The 20720-nt window shown below is 47.6% G+C and overlaps 1 protein-coding gene across 1 annotated transcript in view; it reads left to right on the top strand.

Annotated features, from left to right (window-relative positions):
* Window positions 1–4839: 4839 nt before the first annotated feature.
* Window positions 4840–20720, top strand: part of FGF5 (fibroblast growth factor 5) — a 29759-nt gene continuing 13878 nt past the window's right edge. The window contains exon 1 of the mRNA XM_077814358.1: window positions 4840–5149. Coding sequence (XP_077670484.1) covers window positions 4840–5149 — 310 coding nt within the window. The remainder of the gene's footprint in view (window positions 5150–20720) is intronic.

A 20720-nucleotide genomic window follows, 5' to 3' on the forward strand; every position in this document is an offset into this window, starting at 1 on the left:
TGGGTACATGTCTGGGGTGTGAATCCAGACATTATCAATATTTGTCAGCCACCAGTTATTTTAATGGACCCAAGAGCACCTTGTAAAATACATCATTCCAGATCCCCCCCCCAAATAGAAAATAACCCCCTGGCCCTCTCCCAAAGAATCTAGATGGTCATTTACTACTGGGATACTGATACTGATTACTAAAGATTAATAATCAGTAATCTAGTAATGATTACTTAGAGATATTGATCCAAATCCTCAGCCGGCGGAGATGGGCCATTGAAGCTAGTGGAACTCTGCTAATTTACACCAGGGGAGAATCCGGCCCCGTGGCTACTTTAAAAGGGGCTGGACGTGTATTCTGGTGAATGTACAGCAAGCTCTTTCCTGGTACACTGCGGGGTGGGGGTGTTGCTACTCCCCTGCTTTAGCGACAGCTCTCTGGCTGGGTGTGCGTGGGCACCGAATGCGTGATGTCTCCTACGGGCCCAGCCCTAATTATTCCCTCTGCTCCCTGAAATACCCCCCCCCCACCAACGTGCAAGGCACCGGCCGGGGTGGCTGGCTGGCTGGTGGGGGGCCACGGGGAAGCCGTGTGCCTGTATCCCCCCAGGAATCAGTAGGGTGTCTCGAGCCTGGACTTAGCTCTCCCTCCAATGCATTCGCTCCCCCTCTCTTTGTGTCTGAATTCCCCCTCCCCCTGGGTGGGTGCCCTCATGCTGCTGCCAGGGTGGTGGATCCCAGGCATCGGGCTCGACCGGCCGCCCCCAGCTGCTTCTTTCTCCGGTTCCCGTTAGAGGCGGACCCGGATTAAAAAGACCTCCCAGCTCCGGCCGGGCCGAGACACACACAGCCACGCGAATTCGGAAACGCGTAGCGTGCTTGTGAATCGCCTATTTGGGGGGTCAGCGGTATTTCTGGGGGGTTGGATCGGGGCATCCTAAACCAGCTGGAGCCGAGATGGTGGCGAACGAGGTCTGGTTTATCCCAGTGAGAAGCAGAAGGTAACTGGTTGGTGTGGATCACCTCCCACGGATGATTTCATTGTGACTTCTGTTCTCAGTGCTAGAGATGGGCCAACAGAACAGGGTTAAACATAGGCTGGAAAACATTCCGGATGGGGATAATGGCAGTTCATTGATCCAATAGCGGGTAACAGTAAGGGGCTTGTTTTGCAGCTGCTAATAGTCTTTTACATTTTAAATTTTTCAGGTTGCGGTCTTGAGAAAACTGCCCCTGCGGGTTAATCCTTTCCTCTTTTCAGGAATGCATTTCCAAGGCTACTTTTATATTCCAATGAAGTTGCAATTTGTAGACACTTGTTTAACACAGTTCCGATTTGAGATCAACATTATTACCTTTCGGGGGATCTATAGAATAATCTCTGGAAGAATTGAATTGCATTCCTAGTCTTCATTTCAAAACAATTAAAATGTTTAAATCAAAGTAAAATTGGAAAGTGTGACTAGGAAATGTACAAATGCTTTCTTCTTAAAGATACATTGTAACTAACTCTAATTCTGAACTTCTCAAGCCGTGATGATGCAGAAATGGACATTTTTAACTCTGATCTCTCTACAGGAATTTGAGATATAAGATGTGAGCTTTAAAAATGTCAGAGCTTCTATTTTAACAGGAAAATTGGTGATTGTCTGTGTCATTGTATTGATACATGGAAAGTGTAGTATAAGGAGTATATATATGCACGTAATGACATTTTGTGGGTGAAGAATAGGCCATTTACAGACTTCTTTTGTATGTATTTCATTTATTTTAGGCTGCTGTTGTTTGGAGGTTTAACAGTAATTTTGCCACCACTTACAAGCTTTTGTGTTATCAAAAAGTAACACGGCGCTGGAAAATCACCTTCCAGAGCTCTATGCCTGATCTGACTTTTCAAAAGGAACTTCTGTTCTTTGGACCAGATTTATTGTTGCAAAATGGGATTCAAAAGTGTCCATTCAGAAATGGGTCTGATTAATTTACCACTGCACCGTATGCACATCCAGCTTGTTTACTTTTTTTAAGAGCAGACCACGCAGGGAATGAATTTAGTTTGCATTGACATGTGTGGCATGTGAACTGTGGGAATGAAAGTGTTTGGGTTTCCCTTTGCTCTTCCCAAGGGGAAATAAGACTTTGCAAAACTTTGGCGTTTCTATTGTGTCGCTGCTAAGTGGTATCTCTTTGGAGGGTGGCACTCTGGGCCCCATTAAAACCGAAGGTAAAGATCCCATTGGCTCCTAGATCAGGCCCTATATGGGATTTGGGGGCTGGGAGGGGTTGTGGAACTAATCCAAGCTACCGTCTCCTGGCTTGTGACTCCCGGTGTGTCTGTAAGTAGGAGCTCCCAAGACAGACAACGCTAACTTTGGTCAATGGGCCCCATCTCGCAGTCCTCAGTCGGGTAGTTGGCCAGGGCTTGCAGAACGGGCAGCAAGATACGGAAGACTTGATCTTGCAGTCCTTACTCAGGCAAAACTCCTGCTGCAGTCGATGGGAGACTGGCCTGGGTCAAGATTTCGGATCGGGCCCTCTGGGACTTATTCAGTTGTATCAGCTACATTAGCTGACTTAGAATCAGGGAGGTAGGACTAGAAGAAACTCAACGACTCTGCCTTACAAAACGCTGGTCCCGGCCCTTCCCCAGGCGATGGCCCTCGATGCCAATTAATAAACACACCTGAAGCAACCCTTGGCGGGGGGTGAGGGGCGGCGGTGGTTACACTTTCCTGAATCGACTGCACAAAAATCCCTTTCAAAAGCTGCATAAACAACAGACACGAGAACACTCCTCCCGGGGGCATACTTGCAATGCAAGGAGCTTCGTGTTTATTTTATTTGCAGGAGCGTCTCTGAGCCGCTTGAAGCCGTAATATTCAGACCATACCTGTTGTTCAGAAGGACGCAAAATCTGAAACAGACTGCAGTGGAAAAACGCAGACTTTTACTCGGGCGGTAATTTTATAGAGGGGTGTGTGTGTTATGTATGTAGGCATATGTATCGTGTTTGTACATATACACACATTATACATACATATCTGTATATATTTTATATACATACGCCATACATACATGCATATATACTATGTATATTTTGTTTTAATCTATCTATACTTCATATGAAATAATTTGTGGATGTCGGTATACACACACACACCTATACACACCTCATGCATCTGGACATATTACTATATATATGTGTGTGTGTATTATATATATATATAATATATATAATTCATATGGAATAATTTATGCCTGAACTCCTATACCACGCGACGTTCCTCACACCAGACTCTCACGAAGGTTGGGATCCTGCATTATTTCACACTGAAATAAATACCCACTGGTAGCCGTGAGTGCAGGACTGCGTTTCTCTTTTTCTCTATCAACACACACAAACACACACCCGCTTTCCGATAGCAGCTTTGGCGCTTTGCAAGTACAGTGATGTCTTTTTTTAACTTGGTTTACGTCAAGCACTCTGCCAACAGGAGCATTTCAGATCTAGAACATCGGTATGTCCTTTATATGCTTTTCTTTACTGAAAGAGGAAGCTTTAAAGCCGTGCTCAATAATGCATAAGGCCTATCTGAGTACCCTCCACGGCATATGTGCCTTGGCGTTCCCGGGCAAGAGCATGCCCTTTTCACGAGCGTGCCAGAGGCATAATGGCTCAGAAGTACGGCCTCAGACTTTCAGCATGTTTCCAGGCAGAGCCATTCCCAGCATGCCAGGAAGGTATATTTCTCCGGTAAATGACAGGCGGGCGTTGCGTACAGAGAACCGCGCTATTCTCAGGTTTCTTAAGGTTGAACCCAGTGCCATTAATCACGGCAGTGTGGTCCCCGGCACGGCAGAGCCGCAGGGGGAGACAGCTCCCACGCGCCTGCTGCAAAGGGGCCGCGGAACCAGGGCACGCACCGGAGCGGTGCTGTGTGCCAGGCCCGCCGATGGGGGATGCATGGACGCCTGCCCCTCCGGATGGGCACGCGCTGAATAACCACTTGCCCGGGTCTGTCACACGGAAGGTAAGCGAGGAGCACGGTCCCCCGGGAGGCGCACCGTTGGCGTATGTAAGTGCCCCTTGCGTTTTGCAAGCCACCCCCAATTCCGAAGTTAGCCCCTCCACACTCCCATTCAGCCCCCCCTCCCATTCGCCCACCCCCACCCCGCCCCAGGCAGCTTGGCAGAGCATTGCGCGCCGGAGTGGAAGCTCTCCCTTGGGTCCCTAATGCACAGCCCGCCGGAGGATCGGCAAAGCCCCCCGGGATCCCCCCACTCCGCCGCGGGTCTCTAGGAATCATTTGGGGCCGGTGCTTAAAATCCCAGCCGGCATCTTTAAGGGGGAGGAGGGGAATGAATCTCCCCCCGCCTCCGCCCCCCAGCCCTATGGAAGCGACCCAATCCGCCGCCGCCTCTCCGGGGAGCCCATTTCGCCGTCCCCGTTATGAATTATTTGCAGCCTTTGCCCTTGGATAGGAATTAGCGCGCTGGTGCGTAAAGAGCCGCTGGCGCAGCCGGGCCTCTGGTGCGATCCGCACCCCCGCAGGGCCCATGGGTGCTGCTTCCCCTCTGCCCTTCGCCTCTTCCTCGCGGGGCTCCCCCAGCCCCGCAGCCTGGAAGCGGCGGACGGAGGAGAGAGCCTCCTTTCGGCTCCAGGCATGCACCGAGCAGTGAGATCACCCGGGTTATAAATATCTCTGTGCCACCAGCGCTTCGCCTCGGATCTCCCTAGCGCGCCGCAGCGAGGGGGGCGATGCCTTCCCAGCGCAGCTAGCCCGCGCCGCGCCGCAGACGGAGCAGGAGCCTGGCTCGCAAGATGCGCTGGGCACCCTCCCGGCTGGAAGAATGAGCCTGTCCTTCTGCTGCCTCCTCTCCCTCAGCCGCCTGATCCTCAGCAGCGCCCTGGCGCCGCTGCCCCCCGGAGCGCAACTCGGGCAGGCGGCCCGTGCCGGCGGCGCCTCCTCCGCTTCATCACCTTCCTCTTCTTCCTCCCCCTCCTTGGGAGCCAAAGGAAGCGGGCCGGAGAGAAGCAGCTTCCAGTGGAGCCCATCCGGGCGCAGGACGGGCAGCCTCTATTGCCGGGTGGGCATTGGCTTCCATCTGCAGATCCACCCGGATGGCAAAGTCAACGGCTCCCATGAAGCCAATCTCTTAAGTAAGTTCTGGTCTCTGCCCTGGGGCGGCCACTGTGCCACGGGGGAACCGAAAGCGCCAGGGGAGCAAGGAAACCCTCCCCAGAGCCTTGGTCTTGGGTAGGATTCCCTCCCCCTGTCTGTAGCTGGGTCTAGAGCGTGGTTTGGGCTAGCGGGGAGCAGAGGCCATGTTCTACCTTTATGGCCTCCAAAAGATCAGCTAAACCCCAGCCCCGCAACTGGAGGGAGCGAATGTAAACATGACAGATTGTCTTCTTCCCCGAGCTGGGGGGGTTTCTTTTCTGTCCTCGCTTGATCCCTTTCCTTTTTTTCCTCTTTATACTCCGGGCTACAGATTAAGCAAAACAACACAAATCTGCGTCAAATAAATAGTAATTAGAAGAAGTTGTAAACATACAACTATTTGACTGGACAAATACCAGCAGTGATGGTAATTTAAACCAGGTTGAACGTTCTAACTAACAATGATGAGAGTATGCTCCAGAGAAGTGAAGTGCAATAACCTTGCGATGGCAGTAGTGTGTGTGTGTGCGCGCTTTCCTGTGAGGGAAAGAGTTATAAGAAAAGTTCAGAGAAAGGCCAGGCAACAGAGAGAAGCCAAAACGTGTATTTGAACGACTGGCGCATGGTGTTCATAACGCTATTTGCACGCAATAAGGCTTGCATGTCAAGTTGCAAAATTGGGCAGAGCTTTTAAGTACTATTTTAAAAAAACCTCCCAAAATAATGGATTTCACCCTAATTTCTCATCCTCAACGAGTGCATTGACCCAGGAGGACACGCTCATTAATATATACTGTGAGTAAAGGCGCAGGATCTGGCCCTGCAACTAGCCTTGAACAAGTACTCTTGGGTTTGATTTCTCTGTTTCACTCTATACTTAACGTTTTGACTTTACCTTTGCCACCGTAGCGTGTCTCATTTCGTTCATTTTTACTCGTTAATAACGGATTTGCTGCGCAGAGGCCGGATCCAATTCCCCCTGAAATCATTGAGAGATACCTTTGACTGACTCAGCGACGGATCGGGCCCCAGCCTCTTTGCCTCTGTGGGGCAGAACTTACTCATGTAGCCAACCAGGAGGGTTTAGTCTACTGTTGCTTGCTGAAATGTATATGTGTTTTTGATAAATGTAAACTTTAATTTCATAGCTCCATCTAACCTATCTTGATACAGATACACATATACACAATATTATATATATATATATACTCTGAAACCTCTCTCTCCATATACACTACATGGACATATATATAGATATATATCTCCCTGTAGTGTGTGTGTGTATATATATATATATATATATATATACTACATGGGTATAGACTATATGGATATAAATTAGATTAAATATAGATTAGGTGGCTATAAATAGACATAGATTACGTGTGTTTATATAAAATATTCTCTGGCCAGTGTTATACAGGAGATCAGGCTCGACGATCACAATGGTCCCTTCTGGCCTCGGAATCTCTAACATAGACCGTGTGGTTATAATTCAGATAGACACTGTGGGGATAGATTCTATGGGGGTAAATTAGGCTAGTTGCAGACTCTGTGACCGTAAAGAGCTGTAGACTAGGGCGCTCTAAATTCGCTGCAGACCGTGGGTTATATAGAGGTTATATGGCCCTGCAGCAGGTATCGACTCGGTGGCTAGAGGGGATGCCCGTGTAACTCGGATCTAGAGGCGCTGGAGGCAGGGAAGCTTTGCACGGGTCGGGAGAACGCAGTCTGGGGGTCCTGTTCCTGCAGGCCGCCTGCTCCCCGAGCGGGCTGCTCCCCCGAGGGGCAGTGAGTCGCAGAGAGCTGGGGGCCGTAATTATTGGAGCCACTCTGTGAGCGGCCGGGGCAGCGGGATACAACGAGCCAGAGCTGAGGAAATGCAGCGGGAGGACAGGACGGTCTGCGTGAGCCCGCCCGGGGCCTCTGCTCCGTAACCTGGGGGCTCAGCCCCCGCTGTGGGCTCCCTGCTGACCGCGAGCCCCAGCCTCCTCCTCTGGGTTTCAGCTGCGGAAGGATCGGGCCCGCGGCCCAAGGGTGGAGCGAGCCTGCGATCGCTGGGCCGGGGGCCGCTGCGAGCTTGGGGCGGTTGAAGCTGACCCGGGCCCGGGCAGGTGCAGCCCCTGGACGAAGCCAGGGGCTCCGCGTCCTTCCCCCCCACCCCCCGCCCCCAGCGACCTACTGCAGCTTTGCTTCGGGTCAAGGCGCTTCCCGATGTCGCGGCGCCTCTGGCGGCGGGGCTGGAGCAGGGGTACGCGTGCCCCGCCCTCTCCCCCCGAAAACACCCACCCCGCTGTCTGCTCGCTCAGCCTGTGACCTCCCTCCGGTCCTCACTTCGCCTCTTGCCACCGGGCCCAGCCAGGTATCCCTCGCCTCCGCCCCCTATTCCCCCGCCCCCAACACAGGCTCCTGGGCTCCTTGTAACCTAGAGCCCCCTATGAGGAGAGACCCCAGAGTCTTTAGATCTAGGTCAGGGCTCCCCGCGGTGAAAGGCTTTGGCAAAGCAAGGCGAAGAGGAGGAAGGAGCAGAGCATGGGGAGAAAGGGTGTATAATCGGAGCGAGTCCCGCACAACAGCTGGAGAGGCACCCGGCCCCTTTACCAGCCTATTGGAGTAAGGGGGCGTGCAGGAAGGGGTCAGCTGGCCCAGCATCTGACCCACAAAGAAGAAAAACGGTCGAGGACTCGCGGGTAGGATTTTCAAAATAACTAACTGCTCCCATTGAAATCACTGGTGAAACTTCCCTTGATTTTAATGGGAGTAGAATTAAGGCATGGTGGACCGCGTATGATAAAGACCACCTACGGCTCCCATCACTTTTCCTGAGACTTTCCTAGAGTCCAATACATTTTCTGGTCAGGATTTCATTTATTTAGTTGCTGTTACTCATTCTAAATTTTTCAGTCTCTTGATTTCATTTTATGTCTCTCTCCACCTGATTGCCTATTTTGGATTCTTTCCCCACAGCTGTAACAGTTTACCTTTTCCCTAGGTGAATCTCTTTATGTCTCTTGGTATTATTCTCCCTCTGTCTTTACTGGTGTTTACAGTTTCACCCAATTCATCTGTTATTTTCATAAGAACACTGTTTACCCCTTCATGCAGATCATTAAAAAAGAAATTAGATAATGTAGGATTTAGTAATACCTAGCACATGTATAGATAGTCCTTTGCATTTTCAAAGCACTAAAGGGTATTCAAAATGTCCTTTAAAAAATGACTAGGTAAAATATTACCTTCTTACTCAACAGATCTGCTCTCCTCCTATATTCAAAATTGTAACTAAAGAAGTGTGTGTCCTTGTTAGCCTCGGACAGCTAAACCAGAGGGAATTGTGCTCTATTTCTCTACAAGTGCATCAGCAACAGAATTGTGCTCTAGGTTTCAATCAGTTACATCTATGCAACCAGAGTGAAAGCAATGGTGTTACACACTTGTCACCACAGGCAGACCTGGAAGACAACCTGGTTGCACGGGTATCACTAAGGGAAGAATTTTGCTGCCAGAACCTCTGTTACAGATGACTGTAAACAAGAGGGAAAGAAGCCACTTTGATTTCTGGTTCCTAGGTTCCATCTGCAGGGCTCATAGTAAGAGAAAACATCATTTTAATAGTGAACAGTACACATTTGATATGGAAATAACTAAGAGACAACAAACCCAGAACCCATCAATGTCATCTTGATAGTCACTTTTCAGACTAGAACCCCATTTCAACTCATTAATCCTCCAAACAGCCACGTGACGAAGCAAATATTAGTCTCATTTTAGAGATGAGAAAATTGAGGTGGAAAGTTTAATAGCCCTAGCAACTCCAGTTGACGTCCTGAGCACTCACAATTGCCACTGACCTCTGAAAATGAAGCATGAGATTTTCAAAAGCACTCTGCACTGCCTTAGCTCTGCTCCCATTGAAGTCAATGAAAACTGAACTCTTTTGATCATCACACCCCAGATGATTTGTCCACCCCTACATCACAAGCCAGTGGCAGTCACTATTAGACTTTAGGAGTTCCTGACATCTATTCCCATGCTCAAACCACTAGACCACACTGCCACTTAGACTCTGAACAGATGCGTGACTTTCTGTCCTGTCTTTCAGAACTGCCTACTTGTAACTTTGTCATTCTTCCCTTTTTTATGTTTTGTATTGTTTGAGTGAAGCAACATGATACTTTTGTTTAAACCTAAAACTCAGAAGAAATGCCAGTCCTCCTAGAGGAGCTCCGGTCTTGCTGTTATTGGCTTTGACTGCTGTTCAGGTCTTACTATTACTGCGCAAATGTCCTAGTCTTGGAAATCAAAATGGCAGAAAGAGCTGGTGGTGCTTTAAAAAGAACATTAAAAACATAGGGTGTGGTTCTGTATCACCTCTGGATGTGGAATGCTGGTGAATTCAAGTGGGAGTTCTGCCCACAGAGCACTTACAGAATCTGGCCCATAGGGAATAATTTAGGCCCTGATCATGCAATCAGTTCTATGCAGGCACAGGGCTCCACCTGGGCATAGCTGATTGCCTCACATTCTATTCACATTCAGTGTAATTCTTCCTAAAAGAAAGGATAATGTTGCACTAATTAATAGTAGAACTGTACTAAAAACTGTGATAACGTCTCATATTCTGTCCTTAACTTATCACATTTTTAAAAATATAGTTATTGCACTTTACCGAGGGCTCCATTTTAGAGGCTCATTCACAAAACATAGACGGTTGTATGCATGACCAGGAAAGCCAAACTTATAGTGTCTGTCCCTTTAATCTTTTCCAGGCATTGGTGTGTGGATCTGCCGGTAGGTGAAATTATTAGCTCTGTTTCAACTCAGAGTTTCCAGCTAATGCACCTCTTGAGGAGACAGTGTTGGAGGTTCCAGAGGAGGTGGGTGGGGAAATGAGGCATCTGAACCCATTGATTCTCAGAATCAGTGGGGAAAGAAGCACTCAGCCAGCAGAGGAACTATCTATCCACAGTTCTGTCCAACCTTCCTGTCCTCCTGGGAACATAGGTACTCCAGGAGTCATGTTGCCATTGGCTGTCCTGCCTACAGTTGTGCAAAATCACCAAAAGGGGTGCAGGTGCAGAGTGGAAATTAGTGCTGCCAGGATCAGCATTAATTCCATGTGGATATCCACATGGGTAACCAGCCACTCTTTAGTACCCTCCAAAGCATGTTTTTCTTCCTCCCCTTCTCTTGATTCACAGACCCACCAGCCTAGTGGCCAAGTTGCTTCCCCAGGCTCTCATGTGTGGCAGGGAGCATGTAGAAGTGTGAATCCTTCTCTTTCCTGTCATCACCCACTCTTCCTCTGCAATCCCCCCTTCCTGCACAGGTGGAAAAGGTGTACCAGCATCAGTGTTTGACCCATGCATACATATACAACCCCTCTATAGCCCCTGCAATACATCTTAGATCGATGCTTAGACAAATGGAATCTCTAATTTCCTTCACTGGACATAATATACCAACTGCAAATAGTATTCTCTGGAGTTCAGCCTTGTTTGTTCTGTTGCTTCTTACCAAGACAGGATCATCTTTTAAATGATTTGATTAAGACTTGGAACATGTTCCCTTGCACCCATAAATAAGGCTAAGATTTTGTCATGGTTATTTTAGTAAAAGTCATGGACAGGTCACGGGCAATAAACAAAAATTCACAGAATCTGTGATCAGTCTGTGACTTTTGCTGCTGCGGCTCCATGGTTTCCCCTGCCACCGTGGTGGCTGGGAGCTGTCGGGTTCCCCCTCTGGCCACGGCAGGTGGAAGCTGCAGTGGGTCCCCCTCTGCCAATGGTGGCTGGGAGCTGCAGGGTGACCATATTTCCCAAAGAGAAAAGGGGACACCCCCAGCTGCTTGCCCGAGGCATCCCTCTTCCTTTCCCCTGCATGAGGCTGTTTCCATCACTGGAACCCTGAGGAGGGCCCCCTCAGGAATCTGTCACCTGCCCCTGGAACCTTGCAGGGGACCCCCTGTTGCCTATCGCTGCTGTTGCCGGAACCCTACCAGGGTCCTGCTGGACGCTGGCTGCAAGCTCCAGTCCTGCAGCCCCTGGGGCTGAAGCAGACAATGTCATGGAGGTCGCTGGAAGTCACGGATTCGTTGACTTCCATGACCTCTGTGACATAAATGTAGCCTTACCCATAACTGAAGCTTCATTGCACAAGCTGCAATATAGGAGAGCATCTGAGACACTCATGGCCAAAGGGATATTTTGAGTGACTGAAGCTCATCATCAGAATTCTTCATCAGGGAAGTTCCAAGATCCAGTGTGTTTTCCTGAAGCACCATGGGGGATGCAAGAAGAGGGTGGTGAATTTCTGAGGCATTCCACAGACAAGGTTGGTCACACAAAAAGTAAAGGTCCATAGACTTGCCAAATAACTGCAAAGGATCCATGAACAGAGAAGGGCCCCTGTGCAGAGATCTCACTCTTCTCAGGTGGAATAGGGGCTGTAAGCTACTTCCACAGCCACATTCCCACCTTCTCAGTCACCCAGGGGAGGAGGGTTCTAAGATCTCTAAGTGGGGAAGGTCTGAACCAAGGGAATGAATCCCTCACAAGAAGAAGTCAAGAAAACTTAATCAACATGGGGTGAAAGGAAAAGTACTGCCGCGCATTAAAAACTGGCCAAGAGACAAGAAATAGGGATCAGTTTTGAACATGGCAAAAGGTTAATAGAGGCTGCCCCAAAGGCGTTGTTTAATATATTCATTAGAGAACTGGAAGAGGGGTGGTGTAGCGCAGCGATGACTCACTGGTGTGGCACCTCCTGCTGGTTATCCTGGGAATTAGCTTGATTCCAGCTTGGAGCAACCTCTGCTGACTCGCCTGTCTTTGGCCTCATGTCTTTCCCGGACCCTGGAGTTCTGCTCCCAGCAGTCCCCACATCCTGGGTTGCCCCTCCCTGGAGAACCCCCAATTCTCTATCCCCACCTTGCCTCAGTGGCTACTGCCAGTCATCATCTAACCCCCACTCACTGGGACAGACTGCAGTGTAATGGCCACTCATCATTGGTAAGGGGTTAGGACCAGCTGCCTCTGCCTATTCCCAGGCTGCACCTCTGTAGCCCCAATACCTTCTTTAGGCCTTGCACAAGGCCTGCAGCCTGGGGAATTACCAGGCTGGAGCTCCCCAGCTCCTTTTGCCTTTTCCCCAGCACAACTCTACCTCAGATACCCTTCTCTCTCCAGAGCTAGAGAAAGACTCACTCAGCTCCTGGCTCACAGCCCTTTTATAGGGCCAGCTGTGGCCTGATTGAGGCATGGCCCCAGCTGTGGCTGCTTCCCCAATCAGCCTAGCCTTTCACAGGAGTGGGGTAACTGCCCTGCTACAGGTGGACAGCAAAGTGGCAAGTTTTTCAGCTGACTCTAAATTATTTGAATGATCAAGACTACAGAAGATTCTGAGGAACTTCAGCAGGACCGTATACATCTAGATTAATGGGTCATATGAAAGACAGTGTTGACAAAGGCAAGATAATGCATATTGCAAGGAATGGTTTGAGCCTTTCTGGGTTCTGAATTCAGTGTAACCACTCCAGAAAAAAGACCTGGATGTTATTGTGGGCAGCCCGATGAAAACCTCAGCTAAATGTGCAGCGGTGTTCTAAAAAGGAAACAAAAAGTACAAATGGATGAAGAATGGGATAGAAAATAATACTGAAAATATTATAACACCATTTTATAAATTGATGTTCTGCCCTCACTTGGAATATTGTGTTCAGTTCTGGTCACACCATATTAAGAAAGGAGTAGTGGAAACAGAAAGGGTTCAGAGAGAAACAACAAACGATCAGAGACTTTTTTATGAGGGGAGATTGAAAAGACTGATATCATTTAGTTTAGGGCGGAAATCAGAAGGACCTTAGTCTTGAAAGTTTTTCCCTGTGGGTGGACGTTAGGGCTCCCCAAGGACACAGGGGTTCACTCACATAGAGCAGTTGTTAGGATGAGGCCCTAAGAGGCAGCATTATAGAAGTACACAAAATAACCAATGATCAGGTGCTCTTATCTATCTCTTCGGAGAATTCAAGAACAAGGCAATATTCAATGAGACAGAAAGGTGACAAATTTACAATTGATGAAAAGAATTGGTTTTAAAAACAGTGACTAATTAATCGGTGGAGTTCATTGCCACAACACATCACTGAGGCCAAAAGTTTCAAAAGTGACAGGTGATATTGAGTGCCCAACTTGAGACACTTGAAAGAGGTCGGATTTTCAATAAATGCTGAACACCCATCCCCTCTGAGGTATCTCAAGGTGGGCACCCAAAACTTGAGGTACACAATATCACTAGAGACTTCTGAAAATCTCCACCTAAGAGTTTAGTAGGATTCAGGAGAGGCTAAGATGTTTATATGGATAATGAGTACATGCACAGTGACCGCTGGTAGGTTAAATACATTTTTTAAAATCAGCAACATACCATATCAGGCATAAATCACCCACTAACTGATGAGATATAGGAAGCAGATTCCCATCTGAGCATTACTGGGTTGTTTCAGCTTCATTGGAAGCACATGGTATTAGCTAATGTCAGAGACAGAATATCAGACTCAATGAATCACTGGTTTGATCTAACTCCTGTGTTTCTAGGCATTGGCTGGGCGGGACCAGGTGGCTTGTGGGGAAGTGCGCCTTGTTAACCCACATATCCTGCACAAACACAAGGGGAAGGTGAATACAAGCAGAGGTTGTATTTACTTCACAAACCTCTCCATGTTAGTGATGCCCAAGAGCAGGTGCAGCAGAGGAGGCTCCTGCAAAGAGGCTCCAACAGAGCTGTGTGGCCAGGAAGTGGTGGGGCAGCACTGGGGACCCACACCTCGATTCTCAAAGGTATTTAGGCTCCTAACTTCCATTGATATCAATAAAAATTAGGAGCCTAAATACCATGGAGGATCTGAACCCCAGAGCCAAATGGAGGCACAGGGTCTCAGTGTCAATGCCGCCTGTGGATCATGAGGCTTGGGAGGTGGAACCACAGCTTGTTCTATGTCCCTTGCACAGAGTTTATTTCCCCTCTTAACCTTCTTCTGTGGGTTTTTGTCATGGGAAGTGGTGATCTGGTCCTGTCTCCAGTTTGTTACATTATGGCTACAAATCTGCACTGGTTGCCACCTATGAGATTGGCAATTGCTTCCATTCACTAGGCTACACGCTATCTCTGGTCCACAGCACAGTTCCTACATAGAAGAAAAACAATGGACTGAAGGCAGCATATGGCTGGTTTTTTGGCTCAAAAACTGTCTGTTTCAAACAGCAGCATGCAAATAACTTCTCATGTTAGCAAAAACAATGAGGAGTCCTTGTGGCACCTTAGAGACAAATTTATTTGGTAATAAGCTTTCGTGGGCTATAACCCACTTCATCAGATGCATGGAGTGGAAAATACAGTAGGCAGGTATAAATATACAGCACATGAAAAGATGGGAGTTGCCTAACCAAGTGTGGGATCAGTGCCCCTCTCCATGTACATTGGCCAAACCAGACAGTCTCTATGCAAAAGAATAAATGGACACAAATCAGACATCAAGAATTGTAACATTTAAAACCAGTAGGAGAGCACTTCTATCTCCCTGGACACTCAATAACAGGCTTAAAAGTGGCCATTCTTCAACCAGAAAAAAATTCAAAAACTGACTTCAATGAGAAACTGAAGAACTGGAATTAATTTGCAAACTTGACACCATCAAATTAGGCCTGAATAAAGAGTGGGAGTGGCTGGGTCACAACAAAAAATAATTTTCCCTCTGTTGATACTCACACCTTCTTGTCAACTGTTGGGAATGGGCCACAACCACTCTAATTGAATTGGCCTCATTAGCACTGACCCCCCACTTGGTAAGGCAACTCCCATCTTTTCTTGTGTTCTGCATTTATACCTGCCTCCTGTATTTTCCACTCCATGCATCTGATGAAGTGGGTTGTAGCCCATGAAAGCTTATGCCCAAATACATTTGTTAGTCTCTAAGATGCCAGAAGGACTCCTCGTTGTTTTTGCTGATACAGACTAACATGGCTACCACTCTGAAACCTGTTCTCATGTTCTGAGGCTGAAAAAGGTTAAGGATGGGACAGGTACTGTCTGAACATGCTTCTGATACAGAACTACTCTGTCCTTAAATCTGAATATCCTTGTTGATGTGGGTTCAATCAAATCTCAAAGGCCCAATCTTGTATTTTTCTTGTCTACCAGAACTCTCACTGAAATAAAAAAGAGATGTGTATACTAGGGGATTGCAGGATCAGATGGGACCATTTATGATATCTAAAATAGCTTTATAAAAATGGGTTTATTTTGTTCATTTTTAAAAGCACATTGTAACCAGAATATTGCCATGGGCAAAGTTCTCTCTTAATCAGAAAGGCGTGGTGGCAAGCATAGCATGTTCCTCACATTTATTTATGTACAATACAATACACTATTATCAGTATTGCACCATTATGTAGTTTATATAACTTCTTCTGGCACCGATTACAGTGCGATCAGCAGGGTTGCTGATCGATACATTCAGTGGCTCTTTGCACAGTGAAACTATTGATTAGGCTTTTAGAGAATTATGATCTTATATAAAATGAATTGTCAAGCTTGCCTGTTTCGGGGGGTCAGATTCTGATTATTTATGCCAGTTTGAAACTGAAGTAACTATTGACTTAGTGGAGTCACTCCTGATTTACACCAGTGCAAGTGAGATCAGAATAAGGCCCACCTTGTCTTGGGGCAAATTCTGATTCAATTAATTGAATTAAGGATAGCAAGTTTTGGTCCATCTGAAGTGACCTTTGAAGGTAGAAGTTGTATGGGGGCCTCTGGCCTCGTATGCCTTTAAAGTGAAATATCCTAATCATTTTAAGAATAATTGGCATAGTTCAGAAGTGGGCAAACTACGGCCTGCGGGCCACATCCGGCCAGCGGGATCCTCCTGCCCGGCCCCTGAGCTCCTGGCCCGGAAGGCTTGCCCCCGGCACCTCCCCTGCTGTTTCCCCTCCCCCGCAATGCCATGCTCTGGGCGGCGGGGCTGCGAGCTCTTGCTGGGCAGCGCAGCTGCAGAACCCGGCCTGACCCGGTGCTCCATGCTGCGTGGTGGGGTGGCTGGCTCCAGCCGGGCGGCACGGCTGCCTGTCCTGGTGCTCTGGGCAGTTCAGCTGTAGGACTGCCAGCCATCAGTGCTCCAGGCAGCGTGGGAAAGGGCCAGGGAGCAGGGGGCTGGAGAGAGGGCAGGGGAGTTCGGGGTGGTGGTCAGGGGGTGGGGGTCTGGATAGGGGTCGGGGCGGTCAGAGGGCGGGGAACAGGGGGGTTGAATGGGGGCAGGAGTCCCAGGGGGCAGTCAGGAAGGAGAGGGGGTTGGGTGGGGTGGCGGGGGGCAGACAGGGACAGGGGTTCCGGGGGCAGTCATGGAGAAGGGGTGATTGGATGGGGCAGGGGTCCCAGGGGGGGCAGTCAGGAATGAGAGGAGGGGTTGGATGGGGCAACGGGGGGCAGTCAGGGGTAGAAGTTCCAGGGACGATCAGGGAACAGGGAGCAGGGGTGTGTGTGGATGGGGCAGGGGTCCTGGGGGGGCCGACAGGGAACAGGGCATGGTTGGATGGGGCAGGAGTCCTGGGGGGGCCATCCGGGGTGAGAAGCAGGGGGAGTCGGATATGGGGTGGGGGCCAGGCCATGCCTGGCTGTTTTGGGAGGCACAGCCTCCCCTAAGCGGCCCTCCATACAATTTCAAAAACCTGATATGGCCCTCAGGCCAAAAAGTTTGCCCGCCCCGGCATAGTTGAATTAATATACAGTAAGGATCAAATTAATCCCTTAATTGATAAACAGAACGCCCATTGTCATTAGGCGTTGAAATCATGGATACAGGGCAAATATGGGCTTCATTTTGTACCATATTGCATGAAAAACTCATAAAAATTGTATATTTTCTGGTGTTTGTTTTTAATATTTTTTGTTCTTAAAAAATGGGCATAAAAATGTCAGCTGACATCAAGAACTAATCTCCTGGTTTTGCTCCAAGTTTTGGGAAGGGAAAAGGAAATCTGAAAAAAAACATATGTTTTTTTACCAGTTCAGTAAATGTCTATAGATTACATTTTTTATGTATGTGTATGAAAAATCTGTGTACACCAAGCTGAAAAGTTACAGTCTCATAAATTTTCAACAGCCAAAATAATAGAGGGTGTATAGATGTAGAACAGAAAAAAGGAAATATTATTGATATAATGAAAATAAAGGGCCTGATTCTCCTCCAACTTACATCGCTTTTACACAGTTGTATGTCCATTGACATCAATGGTGTTATTCTTGATTTACACTAGTGTTAATAAGTGCAGAATTAGGTCCAAATAGTATATATACCCATTTGCTTTTATACATACATATGTATTTTGGTTTGTTAATATATAGACAGCTCAATTCACTTAAAGGGAAACCTGGGCTGTAATTCCTTTCTTGTGGAGAAAGAATTCCTTTCTTATCTTTGAAAACTCGTGGCGAACGGGGGAAGTCCCGGATGACTGGAAAAAGGCTAATGTAGTGCCAATCTTTAAAAAAGGGAAGAAGGAGGATCCTGGGAACTACAGGCCAGTCAGCCTCACCTCAGTCCCTGGAAAAATCATGGAGCAGGTCCTCAAAGAATCAATCCTGAAGCACTTACATGAGAGGAAAGTGATCAGGAACAGTCAGCATGGATTCACCAAGGGAAGGTCATGCCTGACTAATCTAATCGCCTTCTATGATGAGATTACTGGTTCTGTGGATGAAAGGAAAGCAGTGGATGTATTGTATCTTGACTTTAGCAAAGCTTTTGACACGGTCTCCCACAGTATTCTTGTCAGCAAGTTAAAGAAGTACGGGCTGGATGAATGCACTATAAGGTGGGTAGAAAGTTGGCTAGATTGTCGGGCTCAACGGGTAGTGATCAATGGCTCCATGTCTAGTTGGCAGCCGGTGTCAAGTGGAGTGCCCCAGGGGTCGGTCCTGGGGCCGGTTTTGTTCAATATCTTCATAAATGATCTGGAGGATGGTGTGGATTGCACTCTCAGCAAATTTGCAGATGATACTAAACTGGGAGGAGTGGTAGATACGCTGGAGGGCAGGGATAGGATACAGAGGGACCTAGACAAATTGGAGGATTGGGCCAAAAGAAATCTGATGAGGTTCAATAAGGATAAGTGCAGGGTCCTGCACTTAGGACGGAAGAACCCAATGCACAGCTACAGATTAGGGACCGAATGGCTAGGCAGCAGTTCTGCAGAAAAGGACCTAGGGGTGATAGTGGACGAGAAACTGGACATGAGTCAGCAGTGTGCCCTTGTTGCCAAGAAGGCCAATGGCATTTTGGGATGTATAAGTAGGGGCATAGCGAGCAGATTGAGGGACGTGATCGTTCCCCTCTATTCGACATTGGTGAGTCCTCATCTGGAGTACTGTGTCCAGTTTTGGGCCCCACACTACAAGAAGGATGTGGATAAATTGAAGAGAGTCCAGCGAAGGGCAACACAAATGATTAGGGGTCTGGAACACATGACTTATGAGGAGAGGCTGAGGGAACTGGGATTGTTTAGTCTGCAGAAGAGAAGAATGAGGGGGGATTTGATAGCTGCTTTCAACTACCTGAGAGGTGGTTCCAGAGAGGATGGTTCTAGACTATTCTCAGTGGTAGAAGAGGACAGAACGAGGAGTAATGCAACTCAAGTTGCAGTGGGGGAGGTTTAGGTTGGATATTAGGAAGAACTTTTTCACTAAGAGGGTGGTGAAACACTGGAATGCGTTACCTAGGGAGGTGGTAGAATCTCCTTCCTTAGAAGTTTTTAAGGTCAGGCATGACAAAGCCCTGGCTGGGATGATTTAATTGAGGATTGGTCCTGCTTTGAGCAGGAGGTTGGACTAGATGACCTCCTGAGGTCCCTTCCAACCCTGATATTCTATGATTCTATGAAAGTCCACCTGAAAAGGAGAATGAGGAGATCACAGAAATACATGGGGACTAAAACCTCCACTCTCCAGGGGACCCAGAGCGGGTTGTCCCAACCAAATAGTGGATGGTGCTGGGCAGAGAGGGAACATGGTTAGGATGCTCAGGAGAACTGATCCAGTCCATTTCCAGGATAGCTGGTGGGTTCCTGCGGAGATATGGCTCTGAATTAAAACTTCCTTCCCCTGCCAGATTCCAGCACCTTGCTCTCGAGATAACTTCTCCTCCGTCTCAAATGAACTGGTCAGTCCTGGCACAGAAGGAATCAAATTCCAACCTTCTGACCCAGCAGGAGTGAACCAAGTTCATTGTAATTAAAACAACAAAAAGCCCCAATGCACAAAAATTGTTGTGTGCTTATAAGTATTTTAAAGCAATCCCTTTTTTAATCTGGAGCTGAGCAAACAAAAAAAGAGCACTAACAAATAAAAAAAAATCTCACTGAGGTCAGTATATCTACTTTTGACATTCTATAACAGTGATGTCTTTGCAGAGCACTTAGTCAGCCTAGAAAGCCACAAAGTCCTGGGAGGGCATCCTGACCTCTCTTTGTTTGGCCTGTGACATTGCATCCTCACAACACAATGTCATCACGTATTCAGGCAAAGCAATGAAGCAAACATTGCAATGCAATGTCAAGTGCACACTTCATGGTTACTTTGTGGCTCTCTGGGATGCCATTCCAAATAATATCTCCTATAGTTCTCCACTCTCCAGATGCTTGAAGAGACAATGAATGACCCAATCCATTACTCAGTATGCATTACACTGTTTCAGTGTGTCAAGCGGCAACAGAAACACTCTGTGGTAAGTACTCTGGCTAACGTCAGTCTTGCAACTTTAATATGGGCATCAGGGGTTCAAACCAACTCCCATTTAAATCTACCATTGACTTTGGTGAGAGTTGGCAAGGGCTCTCCATGCCCGGAACAACCACATGGTGCATTTCCCCTACTACTGTTTTGCAAATGTGTGTATAAATTATTCCCTCTCAGTGGAAAGAGGATGCAGGGGAGGATTGTTTCAGGTATGGGGTATATACTTTACAGATGAACCACAATCAAAACACCAGATCTGAACATCCCCAAAGTTTGCAGTATTCAACATTTGGATCCAAATTGTGAGTCCTGAGCACATCATTTATGTATTTATATAGAGAGAACTAGAGGTGAAATATTATTGTTGTTCTTGTTTTAACCTCAGAAATAAAACAGAATTTACAATTAAACAGTTAAACCTTTGATTACTTTGTATACATTAGGTAAAAAACTCACACAGGGCCCAACCCTGCCCTTTAATGAAATTGCAAGGATCTCTATCCTGTACAGGAAAATCCCTGTCTGGGGTGGAAAGCTCAAAGCCTATTCCCCATGCTAGTACATTAAGAAATGTGAGGACCTTGGGAAGACTGCAGGAAGATGGAGCTAGATCAGTCACAGATCTGGAGTTACTAATTTTTTTGTATGACATCCTATGCTGTCTAACCATATTCATATAGCTGATTTCTGGGGGTGAGGGTTGGGGAATGGGCAGCAATCCTATAATTCCTTACTAGGAGGTTGGGTACCTGGGTGACATGCACACAGAGTGGCACCAAC

Source organism: Eretmochelys imbricata, chromosome 4 (assembly GCF_965152235.1).
Source record: "Eretmochelys imbricata isolate rEreImb1 chromosome 4, rEreImb1.hap1, whole genome shotgun sequence".
Lineage (NCBI taxonomy): Eukaryota > Metazoa > Chordata > Testudines > Cheloniidae > Eretmochelys > Eretmochelys imbricata.